The sequence below is a fragment of the Strongyloides ratti genome, scaffold srae_scaffold0000003, assembly GCF_001040885.1.
Source record: "Strongyloides ratti genome assembly S_ratti_ED321, scaffold srae_scaffold0000003".
NCBI classification, from domain to species: domain Eukaryota; kingdom Metazoa; phylum Nematoda; class Chromadorea; order Rhabditida; family Strongyloididae; genus Strongyloides; species Strongyloides ratti.
This window is the reverse complement of record NW_020171521.1, coordinates 404,762-424,950: the sequence shown is the minus strand read 5'-3', so window position 1 is coordinate 424,950 and position 20,189 is coordinate 404,762. Positions and strand designations below refer to the sequence as shown.

Genomic DNA, 20,189 nt, shown 5'->3' with positions numbered 1-20,189 from the left:
TTAAAAAAAGACATTTTTTATGTAAGAAAAATTTATTAAATATTACAAAAACAAAAATATTTATTTATAAATAATTTCTTTAGAATATATTATTCAGGAATTTCTAAAAAAGAGTGTGATTATTGCCACATGCTGGGATTGAACCAGCGACCTTCGGTTTACAAGACCGACGCTACTACCACTGAGCCAATGTGGCTGTGAAGGGCCATAATACAGCATATCTAACTAGCAGACAATAAATTATAACTTGTCAACTTTTAATTTTTTTTATATGTTCAATTCTTTTAAAAAAATTTATACATTTTTTTATTTTTATTAATAAATTTTTTTTAGCAATTATCTTTTTTTATTGCAGAACAGAGAAATAATAATATTAAAGTTTACATTAAATAAAAAACAGTTAAACAGAAAACGATAAAACTAAGTCCAATATCTCAATAATGTTCTCTGAATCCGTATTTTTAATTCTTTCGACAAATGGATAGCAGGTATAAGCATCATAGATCACAACGTACATTTCCCCAGCTATTGGGCCGCATAAATCAATGTGAACTCTGTCAAAGCTTTCACGTGCCTGTTTCCAGAAATGATAAAAAAGTTTTCTAATAGGCAGTCCAATACTCATACAAGTGTCACATTCTTTCGTTATTTCTTCAATTTGGGCATTCATATTAATCCAGAAGAAGTTACTTCTTGTTAATATCTTCATACGCACAGTTCCAATGTGATCTTCATGTAGTTTCTTCAAGATGTCTTTTCTTGAAGCTTTAGGTATATAAATTTGTTCACCACGCATTACAAATCCTCTCGTTTCAGATAATTGATACTTAATCTTTTCAAACTCTTTCATACTCTTACACAACTTTTTTGGCCAACTCTTATTTATATACTTTTTAACCAATTGCAGTTTCTTCAATAATCTTCTGTAAGCTTAATGGTAAATTTTCTATTACAAATATTGTAGCATCTTGGGATTCATTTTTTTTCAATTGCTGAGTTTCATTTAATGGTAGTCTAGACAATCCATCAACTTTACCAAAAGCCTTCGTATCAATATACTCCGTGAAAAAGTTTAATCTTTTTAGCTGGCAACTCCATCTATCAATACGTCTAAGGATTACATTTGGAAGCGAAGCATCAGGTGACAACAACAATTTCAATGGCATAGAATCTGTTTGCAATAAAAAAATTCTTCCCAAAAGATAGTCTTTAATTCTTATTACTCCATTTACAATTCCACAGCACTCTTTTTCTATTTGACTATACTTTACTTGAGCATCGTTAAACGCTTTGGATATGTATTCTATGGGTCTCTCTGAACCATCTTCGTATCTATGAAACACAACAGCTCTAAAGCCATACTGTTAAGCGTCAACAGCGAACACTATACTAAGTATAAAAGTAGCGAAAAGGTAAGAAAATAATTATCTTTATTTCTTTCTTTTTTTTATATCAAATTATTAATATAAACGAATTTATTTATTGTAGTTATAGGAGTTAAGATAATTGACAAAATACTCCATAATATAAGAATCTTTAGAAAAGTTTATAAAAACAAAATAGTAAATTAATAATTTTAATATTCGTTATTTAAATAGTTTGGCCAAAATATTTGTTTTGTTGTAGAATTTAGTAAATTATTTAATAATTATTGGGGTTTCAAAGTACTTCTATTTTGCTAATTCTTATTTTTTACAAAAATAAAACTGTATTTAATTTTTTTATTATACTTTTTAAGTTTGATTATATTAAAAATTTTTCTAGTTACAAATATTCTATTGAATAAAAATTAAAAATCCTTTTTTTTAAAACTATTGTTAAATATGTTGTTAGAAAATAAAAAAGTAGTGATTAGAAATTGTTATAATACATGCATGTTTTATTATATATGAAAATTATTTTATTTTGTTAAAAAAATTTTTAATTCTAGTTAAAAATTTTATTAAAAATAAATTTTCAATTGGTGCTTCAAACCCCATAATAACATGCAATTACAATTACAAAAAAAAATAATAATAATAAAAATTAATGATATATAACGTGCACGTAGAATTTAAACAAATTTAAAAACTGAAATTTATATACGTTTTCTACATATTTATATTCTATTTTACTACTACTACGTACCAAGTCTAAAATTCATTCTTTATACTGTAGGTTCTCTGCTACTACAATAGACACAAAATAAAAAAACTTAAAATTACTATAATTTCCCATATAGAAATACCTAGTATTTCTAACTCTTATATTCAAATAGTAAAAGTTTTATTAAAATTTAAATACTGAATACCTCTATAAAACACATACAATTAAAATTAAGATTAAATTAAATTAGAGAGTATTCCAAAACACACAAAATTAAAAATTAAATTTTTTTTTAAATTCCTTTTTTATATACTACTCGAAAATTCATAACCTTTGGATTGTACATTTCTCAACGCGCAAAGCCCTTCTTTACTAAATTTAAAAAAAAATTTTTAAAAATAACCAAAATTATTAAATAAAAATTTAAAAAACAAATTTTAAAATTGTTTAATTTTTATTTATTTATTATATTAAAATAAATTTATTTTGTGTAACGATGATGTGACTACAGCAATGTAAAGATTAAAAGGAAAAAGATATTAAAATGTTTTATTATTTTATTGTTATTTATACTGTCCCGAATTCATCTTTTTTTTCTTTAGCGTCTATTCTTTCTATTTGTTAAAATATTATATTATATCATTATTGTATTTTAAAAAAAATTATACATATATTTAATATTCAATTTTTCAAAAAAAAATTTCTAATACATACGAGACACTAGAATTAAGGAAATTGATAGTTTTTTTTAAACTTTTATTAAAAAAAGTTTTATAATTATTTTTTTTTATCTATTTGCTATATTAGTTTGAAAAATTTTATTAAATCAATGTTAAAATTTTAAAAAATTATGCATCTGTATAATATTGAAATTTTAAAAAAAATTTTAGTACATCAGTGATTCTAAAATTAAGGCCAATAATTATATATAGTTTTATACAATTCAACATTATTTAAGTTATTTAATGCTTATATTAATTTTGAAATAGTTCTTCAAATGTTAGGAATCAATTATTTATTCAAATTATTTGTTAAAGTTGGTGAAACAAACGAAATTAATGTAAAATTTTTAGATAACGATAATAATAAAGGTGATATATAAGAATATCAAAAAGTAAGATGTGTTGAACCAATTTATGCAACATAGAAATTATTTGAATATCTAATTGAATGCAATACTTTTTGTTCAAAATTACGGTAGAAAGATAAATCACAAAAACTAGAGCGTAGATGACTTTTATTATTTAAAGGTATCCTTAAATAAATGCATTTCAAACAATTAAAACTCAAAAATCTTTCTTTAATTTTGATTAAGCTTGCTCGAGAATCTACAAGAGGAAAACTATTAATTATTCCACTTTGACGTAGCATAAGATTTAGCAATACAATCCTCCTTTTCGTTAATCCTAATCTTATTATGTGCTAAGACTCTTTTAACCACCGCTTATTTCAATTTACTTAAACCACAATGAATTCTCTTCCTTTCTTCACAATGTTTTGAAAGTTTGCTATTCAATTTCACAAACCCATTCTTACTCCAAACATTCAAATGAGTATTTACACTTTCTACCAAATAACTACTGTCGCTAATTAACAGAATTTCGCTTTTCGGTAATGAGGACGTTTCTTTTAACCGAATTAACTTATCCACACATAAGCGTAGAGCTTTTACTTCACACATTTGCAGAGAGGAAGCATTTGACATTTTCTCTCCAACGCCTCTTGAGTTGCCTAATACGCACCATTCGATAGTGTAGCCAGCATCTCTACCAATCAATGCAGACCTATCTACAGTAGCTATAATTTTTAATTTATTCTAGTCTACATATTTCTCCATAGTTTCTTCTGAATCCAAGATATTCTCCAACTTATTGACCATTAAATAATTAAAAAGTCTGGGTAATTCATTTGCTTTAGATTTCATTTCAAGTTTCTTTTTTCCAGAGTTTCTTCAAATTTTAAAGATCTTTTAGACTCATGATTACTAATTTGTTGTTCGTCAGAAGCTAAAGTCGTACTAGACCAATGTAATATCTCATTGTGTTGAGAAAGAAGCGTAGATTTATTTAGATTTTCAAATGAAACAACCAAATTGAAAATAGAATGTGTATCTTTTATCGATTTATTATGCTCTTCATTATCTTGTAAATCATGGTCCTTATTTTTCTGTCGCTCTCTTAAGGTCTTATTCGCCTTCTTCCAAGCACAATTAGGTTTCTCGTCGGATTTACCCTTGTTGTTACCGCATTCAAAAGATTCAATTATCATGGAGTCAATATAAGATTCTTTATTACCACCTTTGACTTCATGATCAACAAACTGAATATTGTTTCTTGTATGCAGGTTAACCAAACCGCTATAATTGAATTTTAGATCTGGTCCCCTCTTGTTTTTTTTAATTAAAAACTACATTAAAAGCTGTTGGAATTTACTTATTCCAAATAAAGCAAAATTAAACAATTAAGCTAATAACATTTTATTATTAATAAAGAATTAAATAAAGAATTAAATAAATAGGCTTAATTTTAGAGTCACTGACGTACTAAAATTTTTTTTTTAAAATTTGAATATTATTAAAATGTAAAATTTTAATTAAAAATAAAATGACCATTGAGCAAAAAATCTTATATTAATACAACATATAAATTAAAAAAAAAGTAAAAAGAGAAAAATTTTATTTTTTAAATAAAATAAAAAAATAAAATAAAATATTTTTTTTTAAATCTGTCTTTTTTAAGGCAGAAAGAAAGGCTGCTCATAGATCTTTACTATTTGCCCATCGCCAGGCAAACTCCCGAAGCTTTTTTTCTATATTCTGCTTTGTCCGACCTCTTGGCGAAATCAGAAGCTTGTATCCATTTCAAGTACCTTCAATTGAGTTTGTGTGTACTCCAGTTGTAGGATCCTTGAAACTTTTACTGTGATTCACAGTATTATGCTGGAATCCAAGCTTCTTCTCTATTCCATTATATCCCCTCCAGAGGTCGGTGTATATGATTGAGCCGGTTGCCACATGCTTCTTAATTACGTCTAGTAGTGTTTTATTGTTCCGTTTTTCAATAGTAACAGCAAAAACATGGCTTTCCACCGTTTTTTCGACGCTTCCGACAACCTAAACTCCTTAAACACGGTAGTCTTTATTATACTTTCTTTTGCCCATTTTTGTTTCGTCAATTTTTACGACGATATCTTCCCCACCTATTATAGACTGATTTTCGTCGATTAAATCAGCAACAAGCTGACGAAAATAGCTATAATAGGCGGTTGCCGTTGCACTACTGCAGCTAACATGAATAATTGCACTAGATAACAGTGTTCTTGATAGCCATAAATAAGCCAAATAAAGAGTATTCTTCAATGACAAACACTCCGGCAAAAAAAGTGCTTTTTTTGATAAAAATTGCTTTTCGGCACTGATTTGTAGGGCATCAAAAGATAAAAGTGCTTTTTTGAAAACTAGTTTTGCTTCCACAAGTTGGACAATCAAAGTTTTTTTGAAAGATTCCTTCGTTTTGAAAAAATTTCAAAGCAACTTATTCGTTATTGAAAGTTTCAAAAAGGGAATTCATTTTTGGTAAAGTTGGTATAGTTAATTTTTTTATAAATTTTTTGAAAAAAAAATCAAATATCAATTTCCTTTATTTTTGCTTTAAAATTTGTTTTTTATTTTTTTGAAAATTTGTTTATTTAAAATTTGAATATAAAAAAAATTTTTTTCTGAAACTTTTTTTAACTTTTTATAAACTATTGTATGCTTTATTTACTATTTATTTAATAAAATTTTAAAAAACTTTATTTTTTTTGTAATTTATTATTTTAGTACGTCAGTGACTCTAAAAGAGATCCGAAAAAGAATTTCAAAAAACTATTTCTAAGGAAAAGACAAGTGCAATGAAGTAAATCACAGTGGAATTCTAACTTTCTTATCTTTAATCCTAGAATGTATGATTTTGACAAATATATCAAATTTATGCAAAAAACTTTTCTTCTTGATGGTATAGAAAATGATAAAATGAAGAAAGCAATAATGGTAATAAAATCTACAGATGAAGTGAAAGAATATATATCAGGGCAACCAGATGATATTAGGCATGAAACGGTTATAGGTAAAATAAAAGCTCAATTTAACAGCTACGAGAATATGGTAACACTAAAATTTCAAATAAAGAATTTTGGAATTTATTTGAACAAATTGTTGTAGGCAACGCTTCCTGACATATAAATACGTTATCCTCTTAAGGATGAGGCAGTTTTTACTTAATTTCATTTTAATTGTACTCTTTATTTTAAGTAAAATGCTTAACATGGATGTTCCACCGATTTCGAATCACTACCCCATACCATACGAATCTCTATTAGTTAATTCCGATTTTACACGTATTTCTCCTTGTTTTCCCCTATCTATATAGATATGTTTCTATAATCCTTCTGCTTTTAACATTTTATGCCAAATTAAAACATTTTACCTTAATGCTTTTCAGGGGATGTTGTAGACAATGCCTTTAGACAAATAAATACGTCATCCTTTTGAAGATGAGACAATTTTTACTCAACTCTCTTTTAATTGTATTCTTCATTTTAAATAAAATGCTTAACGAAGTAAAATTAAAGTATTTTAGAATTATTAATTTAATAGGTATGGAGACCTAATGAAATGACACAGAATTATTTGATTATCAGTTGGAATGCTTATAAAACAAAATTTCATTCAATGAGTATTGTTTCTACAGTTGGTGGAATCTAGTTACAGATATCAAAATATTTTTGACATATTCGGTGATCCTGATGAATGTTAGTGTAATATGGGAAAATTAAATAAGTCTATGTGAAATAATAAGTGAAATAATTTAATGACTAATGAACAAAAGAAAAATTCAGGTAAAAGATTCAAATGTAAGAATATTAGCAATAATACCAATCAATGTGAAGAATCTAAACTTAATGATAGTGATAAAGTCAAAGATATAAGTTTCAAACAAATTAGTGTGTTATGAAAAAAGTGAATTCTAAGATGGAATCATAAGAGCCGGTAGTCTATATGAAAAATTATATTGATGAGATGTCTACGCATACTTTCAGTCAGAGAAGTTTAGAAAAAATTAAGTACGGTGAAACTATATTATTACCTATTTTCTTGGAAGCAGAAGAAAAAATATGCAAAGTATTTGGATTCTTGAATAAAAGAGCAAATGTGTCAATGGTATCAGGAAAAGTGGTAGAGATGCTGAAACTACCAACAAACAAAAAACAGCAAATTCAAGTGACTTTAGCAAATGTTGAAATTACACAACTTCAAGAAACTCTTAAAATTAATGCGAAGTTTAAGATAAATGTGAATACAGATGTGTGTAAAGAAGTATTTATGGCAGTGAATGATGCTAGTAAAAAATACCACATGACTGTTGGATCTGATATACTTCAGTCAGTTGAAGCAATAATTGAATTTCAGGCGAAAAAGATAATTACTAATGCTCATTAAAAATGTATATACTTCATAATTGAAAGTGAAGATAGTCAAGTAAGATAAATGGATAGTTCATAGCAATTTGAGAAAAAAAGTTATGATAAGTTTTCCAAAACTTTTCAAAAGTATGGAGAAATGCACGATAACACTACCTAAATTCAAATATAAATTTCGAGAGATTCTTCATTTCAATTGATATCCAATTGATTCAGGGTATAAAAATTAAGCTCAAATAATTGTGGATGATTAGGCAAGAAAAGAAATAATCAGTGAATTAAAATAGTCGAAAACTTTACTTAACTTGTTAACAGTTCCAAAAGAGAATTCAATTAGATTAGTGATAGATGCAAAATCGGTTAATACTCTTTATAGATATTTCATGTTTTCACCTCCGAAAATAAAGGAAATGTTGAACAGTATGAAAAATGCAAAATGGATGACCATTTTAGACCTAAACTTTATTTTTTACATTTAATGATTGATACTGAAGAGGGTAAGTATATAGCATTTGAGGATACTCAAGGTAAAAAATGGCAGTTCAATAGATTAGTTTTTGGATTAAAAAATGCTTGTGCATATGCTTGATGAATATCAGAAAAAGTTTTAATAGACACAAAAGCTAAAACTTATATAGATGATTTTATTATTACTAAAGTCGGAAATTATGAACAGCATAAAATTTTTTGTGATACAGTTTTGTCAATGTTTGAAGAAATTTAACATTACCGCGAATGCAAAAAATATGTTATTTTGCTTGTAAAAGTATAATGGCTTTTGGGTCATGTAATAAATCAAATGGAGATAATGCCAAATACATCAACAATAAAATCTTGGCTAAAATATCGAATCTTAGAAACTATATAGCTATTTAGAGATTTATAGAACTGTATCATGGTTTCGAGACCATATTACAAGTCTGATGGTGGCGACCAGACCAGTGTGTCAGGTTATGAACATGAAATGTGATTTTGTTCTTACAAAAGAAATTTCAGAAGCTTTTGAAGTTACAAAACAAACGGTAGCTAATGCTTGTTAAAATTTACATGCATGTGATGATAAAGATTTTATTCTTGTGTTTTATACATCTAGCGGTATATGGCAGCGGTTTTGCTGCAACAAAGTGATTATGTTCTAGTAGGTTTCTTCAGTTGATCAATTCAATTAAGGAAAAAGTATAAAAATTCTCTAGGTTTAGTAAAATTGAATAATTATAATCAAACAAAATAATATAAGTCTAAAAAAGAAAGAATGTTTTTGTGTGGCATTGATATAGAGGTAAAAGCAATATCAGCTGCTTTGGAGCATTTTCGTTATATTATTAGAAATCAAATTATAAACATATGAACAGATCATAAGCTATTGATTGGGGCTTTAAAAAATAGCAATCATTTTTTTTTATTGTAACATATTTCACAAATTATGCAATTTAATACAAAGGTAGAATGTATACCAGAAATAAATAATCAACTGGCTGATACCATAAGTAGAGCATGTATACGCTTTTTATGTGTAAATAATGTTGTAAGTGATAGCAATTTTTTCCAAAAATTCAACATTGACGAAATTCTAGAAACCAATTTTGCTTATAAGAGAAGAATAATTTAGTAGAGTTAGAATGTCAGTTACAAATAAAAAAAAATGATTCTGTAAAAGACGAAGTCTCAAAGGAAAAAAAAAATCTTATAAAAATAAAGTCTGATAGTTCAGAATCAAATGAAAAATTAGTTATAGAAGTTAGAAATTCAGTAACTGATAATAATAATGAAATAGTTTAAAAAAAAAGGAAGATCAAGAAAAGTCAACTTTCTTGAAAAAAAAAATAAAGTGATAGCTAAAATCATTCCAAATTTTGTGAAAATGGATAAATTAAATGAGTAACAACTTTTGCAGTGGATTCATGAGCATCATTGTCACATAGATTACAATAAAATCTTACATCTCATTCAAAATTACTGGAATAAAACTGAAATTGTAAATGTTAGTAGCAAAGTTATCAAAATGTTGAAATCGTGTTTTACTTGTCAAGCAAGCAAAGAAATCATAGAAAAAAGATAGTTCAAACACCTATTATTGTAACAGATTCTAGACAATTACTTGCTTTGAATATTATGGGAATGTTAAATGAAACGTCCAGAGGTAACAAATACATTATGTAAACTGTTGATGCATTTACAATAATGGTAACTTTAATAAAATCATAAAACTATCAGTTAGATAAAATGTCAATGAAACTTTGGAAGAGAGTATTCCTACAATATGGTTACTATCATACTGTCAGGTGTAGTAATTCTGGGAACTTTAAAAATGAACAGTTAAAATCTTGGTTAAAGAACATTAATGTTAAATTGGATACATTTTTTTTTGTACCATCATACTGGGAATAGTTAAGTGGAAATATATATAATTAGTGCTCAACAAACTCTGTTTAAAATATGTGCTAAAAATTCTTCAAATTGGAATATCACTTTAAGAATGGCTGAATTTACTTTGAATATAAGTACTTGTAGCAAAACAGGTTATTCTCCTTTTTATTTAACCAATACTAGAGAACCAGTATTGCCGGTTAGTTTATTAGCTAGTATGAAACAATATGTTTTAATTGAAAAAATGCCGACTATGGAACATTTTGTAAGTCAAATGAAAGAAATTTATGAATATTTGCATGAAATGTGAACTGATAAAAAATTTAATGGTAAATTAACTTAATTTGTATATGTTGACTTGAACATCGTAGATACTGTTTTGAAATTCTCACCAATGAAACCTGAAGTTTCATTCAAGTTGCAGCCAATATATGAAAGAAAGAAATAAAAGGTACTATCTGTCTCAGTAAAATGTGTAAGAATACTACAGGTTAGAGATCGTAATTTTATAGTAATACATAGATATTTAATTGAGAAAGTTTAACACTCTGATTCCACTTCAAATATGGATAGGGAAGTAGTTAAATAGGATTTAGCTTAACTAAGCTTGAAAGTAGGGGATTTATATTAAAATTATATATTAATATTCTTTCATTTTATACTGGTTCTTAAACTAATAAAATTTTACTTATATACCACTTTCAAAAAAATCTTTTAAAATAATAATAATAAAGCTACGAGATGAACTTTTTTAAAATTTTTGTATAAAAATAATATTTTTAAAAAGCTATATAATTTTATATATATAAGTGTATTTTTGTATATAATAATATATATTTTTTATTTGAATTTAATTATTTAACAAATATTTGTATTTAGTTTTTTTAGATATGTTTGCAAAAGTATACAATAGAAATTTTAAAATGTGAAAATGTTTTTTTTTTAATTGCAACTTCTTGAGGTTATGTAAATAATTGAATTATAATAATAAAAAAAAAAATAAGGAAGAATGATTTTCAAAACTTTAGCTTCGTTAACTTAATCAGTAGAGTACTAGACTCTTAATTTGACTGTCGCATAATAAAGTTTCATATTAAGTTACTCTTTAAATATTAAAATGTCTTTATTATTTAAGAAGCGTAAAAAAAATTAAAAAAAAATAATAAAATTTTTGTCTAATGTAAAATTATTAAATTTAAATAAAAAACAAGAAAATTAAAGAATAAAAATTTTTAAAGTTTTCTCCTTTTAAATAAGAAACAATAAGTTTTGTAAAAATTCTTTCTTCAAAAGTAAACAAATCTTTTGTTTTTAATAATAATTTTTTCAACAGTAAAAAATTATAATTTTTTTGAAAATATTTGTATTATAAAGAAGAAATGGTTATTCCTTATTTTTGAATTTATTTGGTCTAATTATTTTGCTATATTAACATCAATGAAACAAAATTAAATCAATATAAATTTTTATTTTTACTATTTAGATTGCTATCAAGAATTGTCTAGAAATCGTATTTCATTCTAAAATTAAGCTTAAAACTTAAATAGAAGATTTTTCGTGGAAATTTATGTGCATTGAAACCCTGTAGCTTTCCTAGCTCAGTTCACTTACAACCCTATGCACATTTTTTTTCCGTTGTTTACCAATTAAGAGGTAATTTTTCTGACAATACGTTTTTCCAACTTGTCAAATGATAAAAAAATTTAAAATTAACAATTTACTTATTTATTATGTTTAATGCTTTTTAATTGTAAATTTATTTTAATTTTAAATAAAGAAATTAGAAAATAAATTTTATTAAATAAAACAATAAAAAATTTAAGCAAATAATAATAATAATACAAAATTTATACAATAAAAAAAAATTAAAAACTAATAAATTTTTTACTTTTCTTGAATACAGAAATGGATCTGTCATGATATTTAAGTTTATTTCCCAAAAAATTTGTTTTCTTCTGCTTCAAAAACCAATCCAAACAATGACATTATTTTTGATAATGTTAGTGAATTTTCCATTTTTGAAGTAGATACCAAGAGCATTAAATTATAAAATGCTTCTTTTGGACATTGATAATTTTCAAATTCATTGTTTTTTATAAAAATATAAAATACTCCATTTTTTTTTGTTAATGATAATTTTTTTTCTAATTCATTAGTCAAAATTTTTGTTGGTAGCATTAACTTTTCTATTCCTAATTCATTAAGTAATAGCCTGAAATCAGTAGCGTTTTCACTAACTGATTGCAAATTTTGTTTTTTAGCTTTTTTTTTATAATATTTGAAAAGATTCATATACCTTTTTTTTATTTCATTCTTTTTTTTAATATTAAATTTTCTTGAAAATTCATCTTCCAAATAACTTTTAACTTCATTTTTGTTTTTTTCTTCTGAAATAAATCTTTCAAACTGATCAATATTTAGTTTTGTTCATAAGTATTCAATTATGATTTTTTCCAGTTTTTTGGTTACATGAATTACGGCTAGTAATTCTTGATCGAAGTTGAGCTGAAGTCATTAATTCTTTTGATTTTTTTAGCGAAAATTTTTCGACAATATAGATAAATATTTTATATTTATCAGATCTTTTTCCAATAGATTCTGCAATTTGAAGATCGTAATAAAGCATCACGATTATTTTTTTGAAATCTTTTAAAGAAGATTTATCAATTTCTTCTTTTTGACAATTTTGAATAACCTTATTTACATTTTTTATAACCATCATTGAATTCAATCGTATTTTAATAATATCCAAAAGATCATCATAATATGAAATTTTTGAAAAACCATTTTCTTTATTGTCTTCGCTTTCATTACAATTATAGAATATAATTTTTTTCATTTTCTTAAAATAAACAATTATTATTAATAAATAAAGAAATTCCATGTAATATAAAACGATATAAAGAAATAAAAATAGAAATTAAATAATTAAAACCGTTTGTTATAAACAAGATTACAAGATTGCTCAGTTCGGTCTTTCCTTGCTTTGGTTTTTCACTTTACGTAGGGGTTCTCGATGTGGTGGTGGCTGCTGAGCCTCAAATATAGATGTTTTGATTATTTCTTTGAATTTGTCTCTATCGTGTGCCTATCTGTACCATTTGGTTCCCGTAGTTTCTTCAACTTTTTTCAGGTCGTTTCGCTATCTAATTTTAGGTCATTTAAGTGGTCTGGTCAAATCATATGGCCTCCAGAAAGTCGTTTTCTGTGTCCATCTGTTATCCATTCTTCTTGCTATATGACCAGCCCATCTTAGTTTGTTTGTTAAGGCAGACTGTACAATGTCGTTGAAGTTCGTTTGTTTCCTTAGGTCTTCATTGTAGATCTCATCTCTTTTGGTGCCTCCGAGAATTCTTTTCTCCATTGCACGTTGTGTTACTTCTAACTTTTCTCTATCAGACTTTCTCAGATTCCAAGTTTTGCAGCCATATAACATAGCTGGAAGAACCATACTGTTGAAGAGTTGAGTTCTGACTTTGTAGTCTTTTAGTTTTTTCATGACTTCGGATATTCTTCTGAACGCTCGCCATCCTGCTATTCTTCTTCGGCTGATTTCTTCATCTTGGTTGTGGTCATTGTTGATTTGTTGGTCAAGGTATGTGTAATTATTTACTTCTTCAATACTTTCTTCGCTTAATTTCACTATGCTATTAAACTCTTTTTGTAAACTAGTCTTGTTTCTAAGAACTTGTGTCTTCTTTCTGTTTATTCGAAGCCCAATTTCTTCGCTTAAACGATTTAGTTCATTTAAGTTTTGTTCAGCTTCTTCCATTGTATGTGTGATTAGAACGATATCGTCAGCAAATCGTAGATGAGTTAATTGTTCTCCATCTATAAGTATTCTTTTTTTAGTCCAATCTAATTTTGAGAAAACTTCTTCTATTACTGCTATAAAGAGTTTAGGTGATATAGTATCACCTTGGCAGACTCCTCTTTTTACTGGTATTTGTAGCTTTTTGTGGAATATTTTAATTGTTGTGTTGCATTCTCGATTAATGTCTTTTAGAAGCTTGACGTATTGTTTTTGAATTCCTTGCTTGCTGATAGCATTAATAACGGCATTGATTTCAACGCTGTCAAATGCTTTTTTGTAGTCGATATAGGTCAGTACAAGAGGGAGCTTATATTCTTCGGCTCTTTCCAGAGTTTGGTTGAGGGTATGGTCTATTGTCGAGTAGCCACTTTTAAACCCGGCCTGTTTTCTGGGTTGTGCTTCATCTAATTTTCTTGTGATGCTTTTTTGTATAATCTTTGTAAAAAGTTTGTAGATATAGAAGAGGAGGCATATTGATTTATAGTTTTTTATGTCCTCATGGTCACCTTTTTAAAACAAAAAAAACTGTTTTTGACGTTTTCTACAAAATTGAAATTTTTTTGGTTTTCAAGCATTCTGTGAACAATTCTGCCAGTATTCTCCATAGATATATGCCACCCGCTTTTAATGTCTCATTCGTAATTTTGTCCGGGCCAGGTGCTTTTCTATTTTTTGTGTTTTACAAAGCATACTTGATTTCGGATGTCAGTATTGAAGGAATTTCTTCATTGTTATCCTTTTTTCTTGTATATATTTTTTTGAGTTAAAAAGATCGGTGTAAAAACATTTGCATACTTCTTCTGTTTCCTTTCTGGTCTTGGAATTGCTTCCATCTGGTTTCTTTAGTGTCACCATCATTTTTCTAGCGTTTGTTAAATCTTGTTTGCATTTTTTCAGACTTTTTTTTGTAGAGTTACCTCTTGAAGTTTTTTAAGTTTGTATGTATTGTACTCTTCTATAACCTTCAGACGTATAAGTTTGCTGAGAAGTAAATATTCCAAGTGATTATTTTTGGTATGCTCCATCTTTCGCCGTTTTGTAATGTTTTCAAGTGTTTGGGGAGACATCCATTCTTTTCTAACACCAACAGCTGGAGTTGTTGCTGTTTTTTGAAGTTCTATTAAAGTTTCGGTTAATGTGTTTGTCTTTTCTTCTAATATTCCTTCAAGTTGCCATTCTGTGTTAATTACAGCTTGTTTTAAAATGTCTTCATTTAATTTTGTCTTCTTTAGTCTTTGTGTTTGAAACATTTTGCTTCTGTCTGCCTCTTGATTCATTTTTAGTGTTGCTCGGATGAGCCGGTGATCAATTGTGGAATCAATACATTTAATATTTTAATGGAAATGTTGTCAGTTAAATAAATAAAATTTAATTTTAATCATTTAAAATAGACGCTAAAATTTAAAAAAATAGAGAGAAAACTGCCGTCTACGAAATTAAATTTAACTATTTATTGTATTATTGCCCAAATTGGTAATTTTAGTCAAATTTTTATAGTACCTTGGAGTATTATATTGTAACAATATATTCAAATAACTATATCTTAACGCTATTTTTTTTAACTGTATTGTGACCCTGAAAGAAAGGTTCTTTCATCTCTTTAGTATAAAAATTTTTTAAAAAGACTTAAAAAATATGAATTTCTTATTTTTAAAATTATTGTAAATTTTTTATAGTAATTGTGTTTAGTTTCCTCTTTTCTAGAAAAGTTATTAATTCGTATCCATTTTAGAGTTATATAAAATTTCATACTTGGAATTGTTTTAATTATTTAATTGTCCTGAACAAATAGTTAATTAATTGTTAATAGTAAGTTAGATTGACATTTTAACTTTTTTAATTTTTTTTTCTAGAAAAGAAAAACGTTTTTTTTTATTATATTGTTAAAATTATAAAATTTTAATAAAGTGTTTGTTTAATTAGTGCACCTTTAAGAGACGGATTGAGAGATTCTACTTCTGGCCATATCAGAAATACTGGTCAATAAAAATATATTTTTAATCATTTATAAAATTTAAAAAAATTATTTAGGTTTTTTTTACTTGCATTAGAATGATATAAAAAGATCCATAATAAGCGGTTTTTCTCTCTTTGAAATAGAAAGGAAGAATTCACATACCACTATATTTTTGCAAAAGGGTATCCGATAGACATTATAAAAATAGTTGTTGAAAAAAGAACTGAAAAGAAAGAGTAATTGTTTCTAATATCTTCTTTCAGTTCATACATATTTGCAAAAATATTCTTTTTTCTTTTTACCTTATTTCGTTTTTTTTTTAAGTGCTACGGCCGCTTTATTATTTAAAATTTCAATTAAGAAATTGTTAAGAGGCACCGCTTTCTATGACTATATAAACCCCAAATTATAATATTTTAAGTCAGTCGTTATGGTTGCCAAATAAAAGTATGCATTTTCGCATAACATGGAGGTTCCACCGATTATATTCGGAACCGCTACACTATGGTCAAGTAACATACCCTCCTGTTATGGATTTCATACAGAATATCCGACTCCCAGTTGTCAGATCCATCGATTGTGCCGCTTGGTAACTTTTAAGCCGTAGTTCTTTTTATGATTTCTCCTCTTATAAGAGATTTTGATTCGTTTATATTAGCCTTCTCTCGGTACCCTACGTGTACCCCTCGTCTAGAGACATTTCCTCAACTTGATCACTTGAAACGATTTGTCTACATGTATAGATGCACTCTTGGTGAACATGTTTTTCTGCAGAAAATAGACGCGTAATGGTGATCACACGACATCCCATCCTTCGGATGGCATGCCCGTGCAATCACTCTAATGATATTAGTATATTCACCTCAGGAGTGTGGAGCACACCGGTAACTTCATATAACATACGAATTGATATCCTGTTAGTACGATTTTCTTTTTTTTTTTTTCTTCCACTGTCAAGACACCGTAATTCATATCAATCACCTATCTACTTTTAAACTTCATTCGTGACATATTTTTCTTTTTTTTCATAGACATAGCAATTAGTTTTATTACATTTGAAGGTCACTGCTACATACTTTTTATTCATTATAATCAATCTCTTGTCTATACAATCCATCTTTATTCACTTATACTAGTTTCATCTTCTTTCCTAATCTTGTATTTCATTAATAATACCTTTTATTAATTAGTATTACCAGATTCCGTAATCATACATACTACGCCAATGAAGGTTGTCTTCTCATTGCCAGACTTATATAAACCTGTTGTAACATTGTACACTAACACACAACAATCCCTGTTGGAACCATTGTTTTTCGCCGCAATCCGACAGCGCATAAAAACAGTGCTCAATACGATGGCCCCTATGAAATAATTGAACACATTCATGGAGATTCTTATCTCATACAGAAAATTTCTTCAAAAGGAAGACGTATTGAATCCACATTCAAGACTAATGCCCGTCTACTGAAATTGGTCCCAAAAAGTTTCTCCGTAATACACGACAATGACCAAGATATTGAACCTCACCCTACGGAAAAACCAATAGCTACAGACATTATTAAGTTAATTCAATCATCGAAAAAGAGATGAAGACCTAAGAAACTTTACAATAACGAAAAAACAACATCAGAGCCATCAACGGAAACAGCGATTCGAAAGAAACGTGGCCGACCTAGAAAACATCATCTACAAGTAATCGCTAACCAATAAACAATTTTTTTTTTCTCTCGCCTACATGCATTAGAAACATTGATACCATAACAATAATTCAAAATTATCAACAATTTTTTTATTTTTCTTAAACTCAACATTAACCCTTCTAATTTTTATAATAACAAACAAAATTTTTTTTTAGCACTCTTTATTAACTATTTAAACAAACTATAGAACAATTAACAACATTTAAAAATAACCAACAGTAATTCAGAGATCCAATATTTTTTATACCACATAGTCCATTGATCCAATATTCCACGTATACATAAGAAAAACAAACAAAAGAACAACAAAACATATAACAAAAAAAAAATTGGCATACCTACAAATAGACATCACTTCATACCATTCAACTTACTATCAAATCCTATACCTCCTCTATACGAAGCTCTCCCTCTTCAATGTTTTCTTTCGATGGAGGATAGCTGAGAGTGGCTGCAAATGGATTTCTTAAAATAGCTTCAATTTTCTTTTTGTAACTACGATGTCTCTTTCTGGTATACATAATTCCGCCGCCACAGCTCCACATAACTACTATCAGTATTATCAAGGCCTCGATGAATCCCATACGATAGTTATTGAAAGTTATTTCAATCTTGGCATCAACTGGTAGCATGTTATCTGTAACAACACTTAAATTAACATAAGAATATAAATCAGGATACATGGTGAATAATAATTGAACATAATTAAGCGACATAATTTAATACATGATTAACACAAATAATACTATAAAAAACTTTATTTTTGGCTAAAATACATTAGAAATAATACAAAAAAAAATAAAAATTTGGCAATAAATAACATATATATATAAATTAATATATGAAACACAACTCCAATCAGTAAAGTAACCTTAAACCTTTGCAGGACCCTTTTGAATAATATAATAAGCCGCGCCGCAGTAAATTTTTTTATCATAATTGTTATTAAAAATTTTTTTTTTTACGTCAGCTTTAATTATAAAGCTTATATGAGGGACGTTAAGAGGCACCGTCTCCTATGACTATATAGACCCCAAATTATAATATTTTAAGTCAGTCGTTATGGTTGCCAAATAAAAGTATGCATTTTCGCATAACAAAATTATATCTATTATTTTTTTCTTCTATTTTCTTATTTGTTTCTTTCATAGCGATTTCTAATATTTTTTTAAAAACATAAAGCAATTCATTTTTTCGAACAATTTCAACGGGTTTATGTTTGTCAGATAAGTTTTTTTTTGATGTTTTGAAAAAGGCTTTTATAACTTTCGAATTCATACTTGAACCATTTATTCATTTTTTTAAAGTTCACCAAATTTTCAGCAAATGTAGTTTTTATTTTATTTGATCAAAACAAACCACTTTTCAAGTCATTTATTATATTTGTATTATTCATAACTCTATTATATTGTCAATTTTTTCTTATTTTTTTTTACAAATTTTTCCACGTTTTTTAAAATTATTTTACAAGTTTCAAATAATTTATACTCATTGTGTTTAATAAAATCGAGTTCAGTAACTTCTCTTATATATTCAACTACATATACCACATAAACACTTTTATATATCGGTACTTGTAAGCGGTTTTGGCACGTAAACGATTTTTGAATTTAATAATATTTTTACTCGTTTCCAATAAAGCAATTGTAATAAAATTGTGACCAATCATTAACGAATCTTCATTTGTATAAACAGCATAAATCCACTTAGCAAGAAGATAAAATGACTGTTTTGCTTTTTTTAATTATTCTGCAACAATCTTCAACAAGATTTGCTAAAGATTCTTTTTCTGAAGATGTATCTTTAAAATGTTGTTCATACATAACGATAATGTAATTTGTTGATAGAATTAACCACCATGTTTTTGATCCAAAAACCAAATAAATTTATACAGATGCACCCCCATAGTCGATGTGAGAATTTATATAAGTTCCTTTTCCTGATATCGTGCAGTAGTTCCATGTCATTGAAATTATCTTGTCAACAAATTTTCCATTATCATTAACAAATCCTGTTTCGGACAATTTTAAAATATCAAACCATTTTTCAATTGCCAAGTTATATTTTATTGCGAATTCTTGAGTCTTGAAAATATTTCGTAATCTTGTAAATGTGAAGTCTATTGCTAATACATTTAATATATTCGTTCTTCTAGTATATTCAGTTGATTAATTTTCAAGAACTTCTGATAATGTTATTCCTTTTGTTCCTGGTTTTTCATCTACAATAACATTTACGGTAAGAAAATTCGGATAATATTTTTAATACTGTAAAATCAGTATATTTTTCATTTCCGAGCTGGATTCCCAATTTGTCTGAACGATTTTCAAAGAGTACAGGTACTCCACATGAATCATTTGTCACATAATTTGTTTCAAATTCTAAAAAAAAAAATTTTAGAAAATTTATTTTCTTACTTTTGTCATCGTGAATTATTTTAAAGAAATTATTTCTCTCAAATTTTTTACTTTCCATTTAATGTATGAAATTGATTTTTTCGTATCTCTTTACAAAAAGTTGATTTTTTTCAACAGGGTCTACTTTGCTTCTTGTTAATTGTGTCTTTTTAAATTTTTTTCTGAAAAAAATATAAGTCCAACAATAATAGAAAAAAGGTAAAAATATTAGTAATATAAAAAAATAAATAATAAACGAAAATTAATTTGAAGTTAAAATTTATCAGTTACATTGGATTAAATGTTTAATTTTTTAAATTTATTAATAATAATTTAAAGATCTTCAATTTAAAATAATTACTCATATATAAACTTATTTAACAAATAATTTTTGATATGTAAATTCT

The 20,189-nt window shown here is 26.7% G+C and overlaps 10 protein-coding genes across 10 annotated transcripts; 4 read left to right on the top strand and 6 right to left on the bottom strand.

The window, feature by feature from the left end:
- Positions 1-400: 400 nt before the first annotated feature.
- SRAE_0000054300 (Hypothetical protein) lies at positions 401-850 on the bottom strand (the record flags this gene model as incomplete). The annotated part of the gene is made up of 1 exon (XM_024646447.1): positions 401-850. The coding sequence occupies one exon, from the start codon at positions 848-850 to the stop codon at positions 401-403; it is 450 nt and encodes a 149-aa protein (XP_024500628.1).
- A 43-nt stretch (positions 851-893) lies between these two features.
- SRAE_0000054200 (Transposase, ISXO2-like domain-containing protein) lies at positions 894-5,376 on the bottom strand (the record flags this gene model as incomplete). The annotated part of the gene is made up of 6 exons (XM_024646446.1): positions 894-1,350; positions 3,612-3,882; positions 4,071-4,441; positions 4,855-4,903; positions 4,954-5,197; positions 5,329-5,376. The coding sequence occupies 6 exons, from the start codon at positions 5,374-5,376 to the stop codon at positions 894-896; spliced, it is 1,440 nt and encodes a 479-aa protein (XP_024500627.1).
- A 679-nt stretch (positions 5,377-6,055) lies between these two features.
- On the top strand, positions 6,056-7,564 carry SRAE_0000054100 (Hypothetical protein; the record flags this gene model as incomplete). The annotated part of the gene is made up of 2 exons (XM_024646445.1): positions 6,056-6,191; positions 7,179-7,564. The coding sequence occupies 2 exons, from the start codon at positions 6,056-6,058 to the stop codon at positions 7,562-7,564; spliced, it is 522 nt and encodes a 173-aa protein (XP_024500626.1).
- A 417-nt stretch (positions 7,565-7,981) lies between these two features.
- SRAE_0000054000 (Hypothetical protein) lies at positions 7,982-8,585 on the top strand (the record flags this gene model as incomplete). The annotated part of the gene is made up of 2 exons (XM_024646444.1): positions 7,982-8,072; positions 8,422-8,585. 2 exons carry the CDS (start codon positions 7,982-7,984, stop codon positions 8,583-8,585), a joined length of 255 nt encoding a protein of 84 aa, XP_024500625.1.
- Positions 8,586-10,021: 1,436 nt separating this feature from the next.
- Positions 10,022-10,222, top strand: SRAE_0000053900 (Hypothetical protein; the record flags this gene model as incomplete). The annotated part of the gene is made up of 1 exon (XM_024646443.1): positions 10,022-10,222. One exon carries the CDS (start codon positions 10,022-10,024, stop codon positions 10,220-10,222), a length of 201 nt encoding a protein of 66 aa, XP_024500624.1.
- Positions 10,223-12,349: 2,127 nt separating this feature from the next.
- SRAE_0000053800 (Hypothetical protein) lies at positions 12,350-12,751 on the bottom strand (the record flags this gene model as incomplete). The annotated part of the gene is made up of 1 exon (XM_024646442.1): positions 12,350-12,751. One exon carries the CDS (start codon positions 12,749-12,751, stop codon positions 12,350-12,352), a length of 402 nt encoding a protein of 133 aa, XP_024500623.1.
- A 318-nt stretch (positions 12,752-13,069) lies between these two features.
- Positions 13,070-15,003, bottom strand: SRAE_0000053700 (Reverse transcriptase domain-containing protein; the record flags this gene model as incomplete). Its single annotated transcript, XM_024646440.1, has 2 exons — positions 13,070-14,161; positions 14,644-15,003. 2 exons carry the CDS (start codon positions 15,001-15,003, stop codon positions 13,070-13,072), a joined length of 1,452 nt encoding a protein of 483 aa, XP_024500622.1.
- A 1,905-nt stretch (positions 15,004-16,908) lies between these two features.
- On the top strand, positions 16,909-17,276 carry SRAE_0000053600 (Hypothetical protein; the record flags this gene model as incomplete). Its single annotated transcript, XM_024646439.1, has 2 exons — positions 16,909-16,982; positions 17,030-17,276. 2 exons carry the CDS (start codon positions 16,909-16,911, stop codon positions 17,274-17,276), a joined length of 321 nt encoding a protein of 106 aa, XP_024500621.1.
- A 493-nt stretch (positions 17,277-17,769) lies between these two features.
- On the bottom strand, positions 17,770-18,069 carry SRAE_0000053500 (Hypothetical protein; the record flags this gene model as incomplete). Its single annotated transcript, XM_024646438.1, has 1 exon — positions 17,770-18,069. The coding sequence occupies one exon, from the start codon at positions 18,067-18,069 to the stop codon at positions 17,770-17,772; it is 300 nt and encodes a 99-aa protein (XP_024500620.1).
- Positions 18,070-19,603: 1,534 nt separating this feature from the next.
- Positions 19,604-19,861, bottom strand: SRAE_0000053400 (Hypothetical protein; the record flags this gene model as incomplete). The annotated part of the gene is made up of 2 exons (XM_024646437.1): positions 19,604-19,767; positions 19,804-19,861. The coding sequence occupies 2 exons, from the start codon at positions 19,859-19,861 to the stop codon at positions 19,604-19,606; spliced, it is 222 nt and encodes a 73-aa protein (XP_024500619.1).
- Between the last annotated feature and the right edge of the window lie 328 nt (positions 19,862-20,189).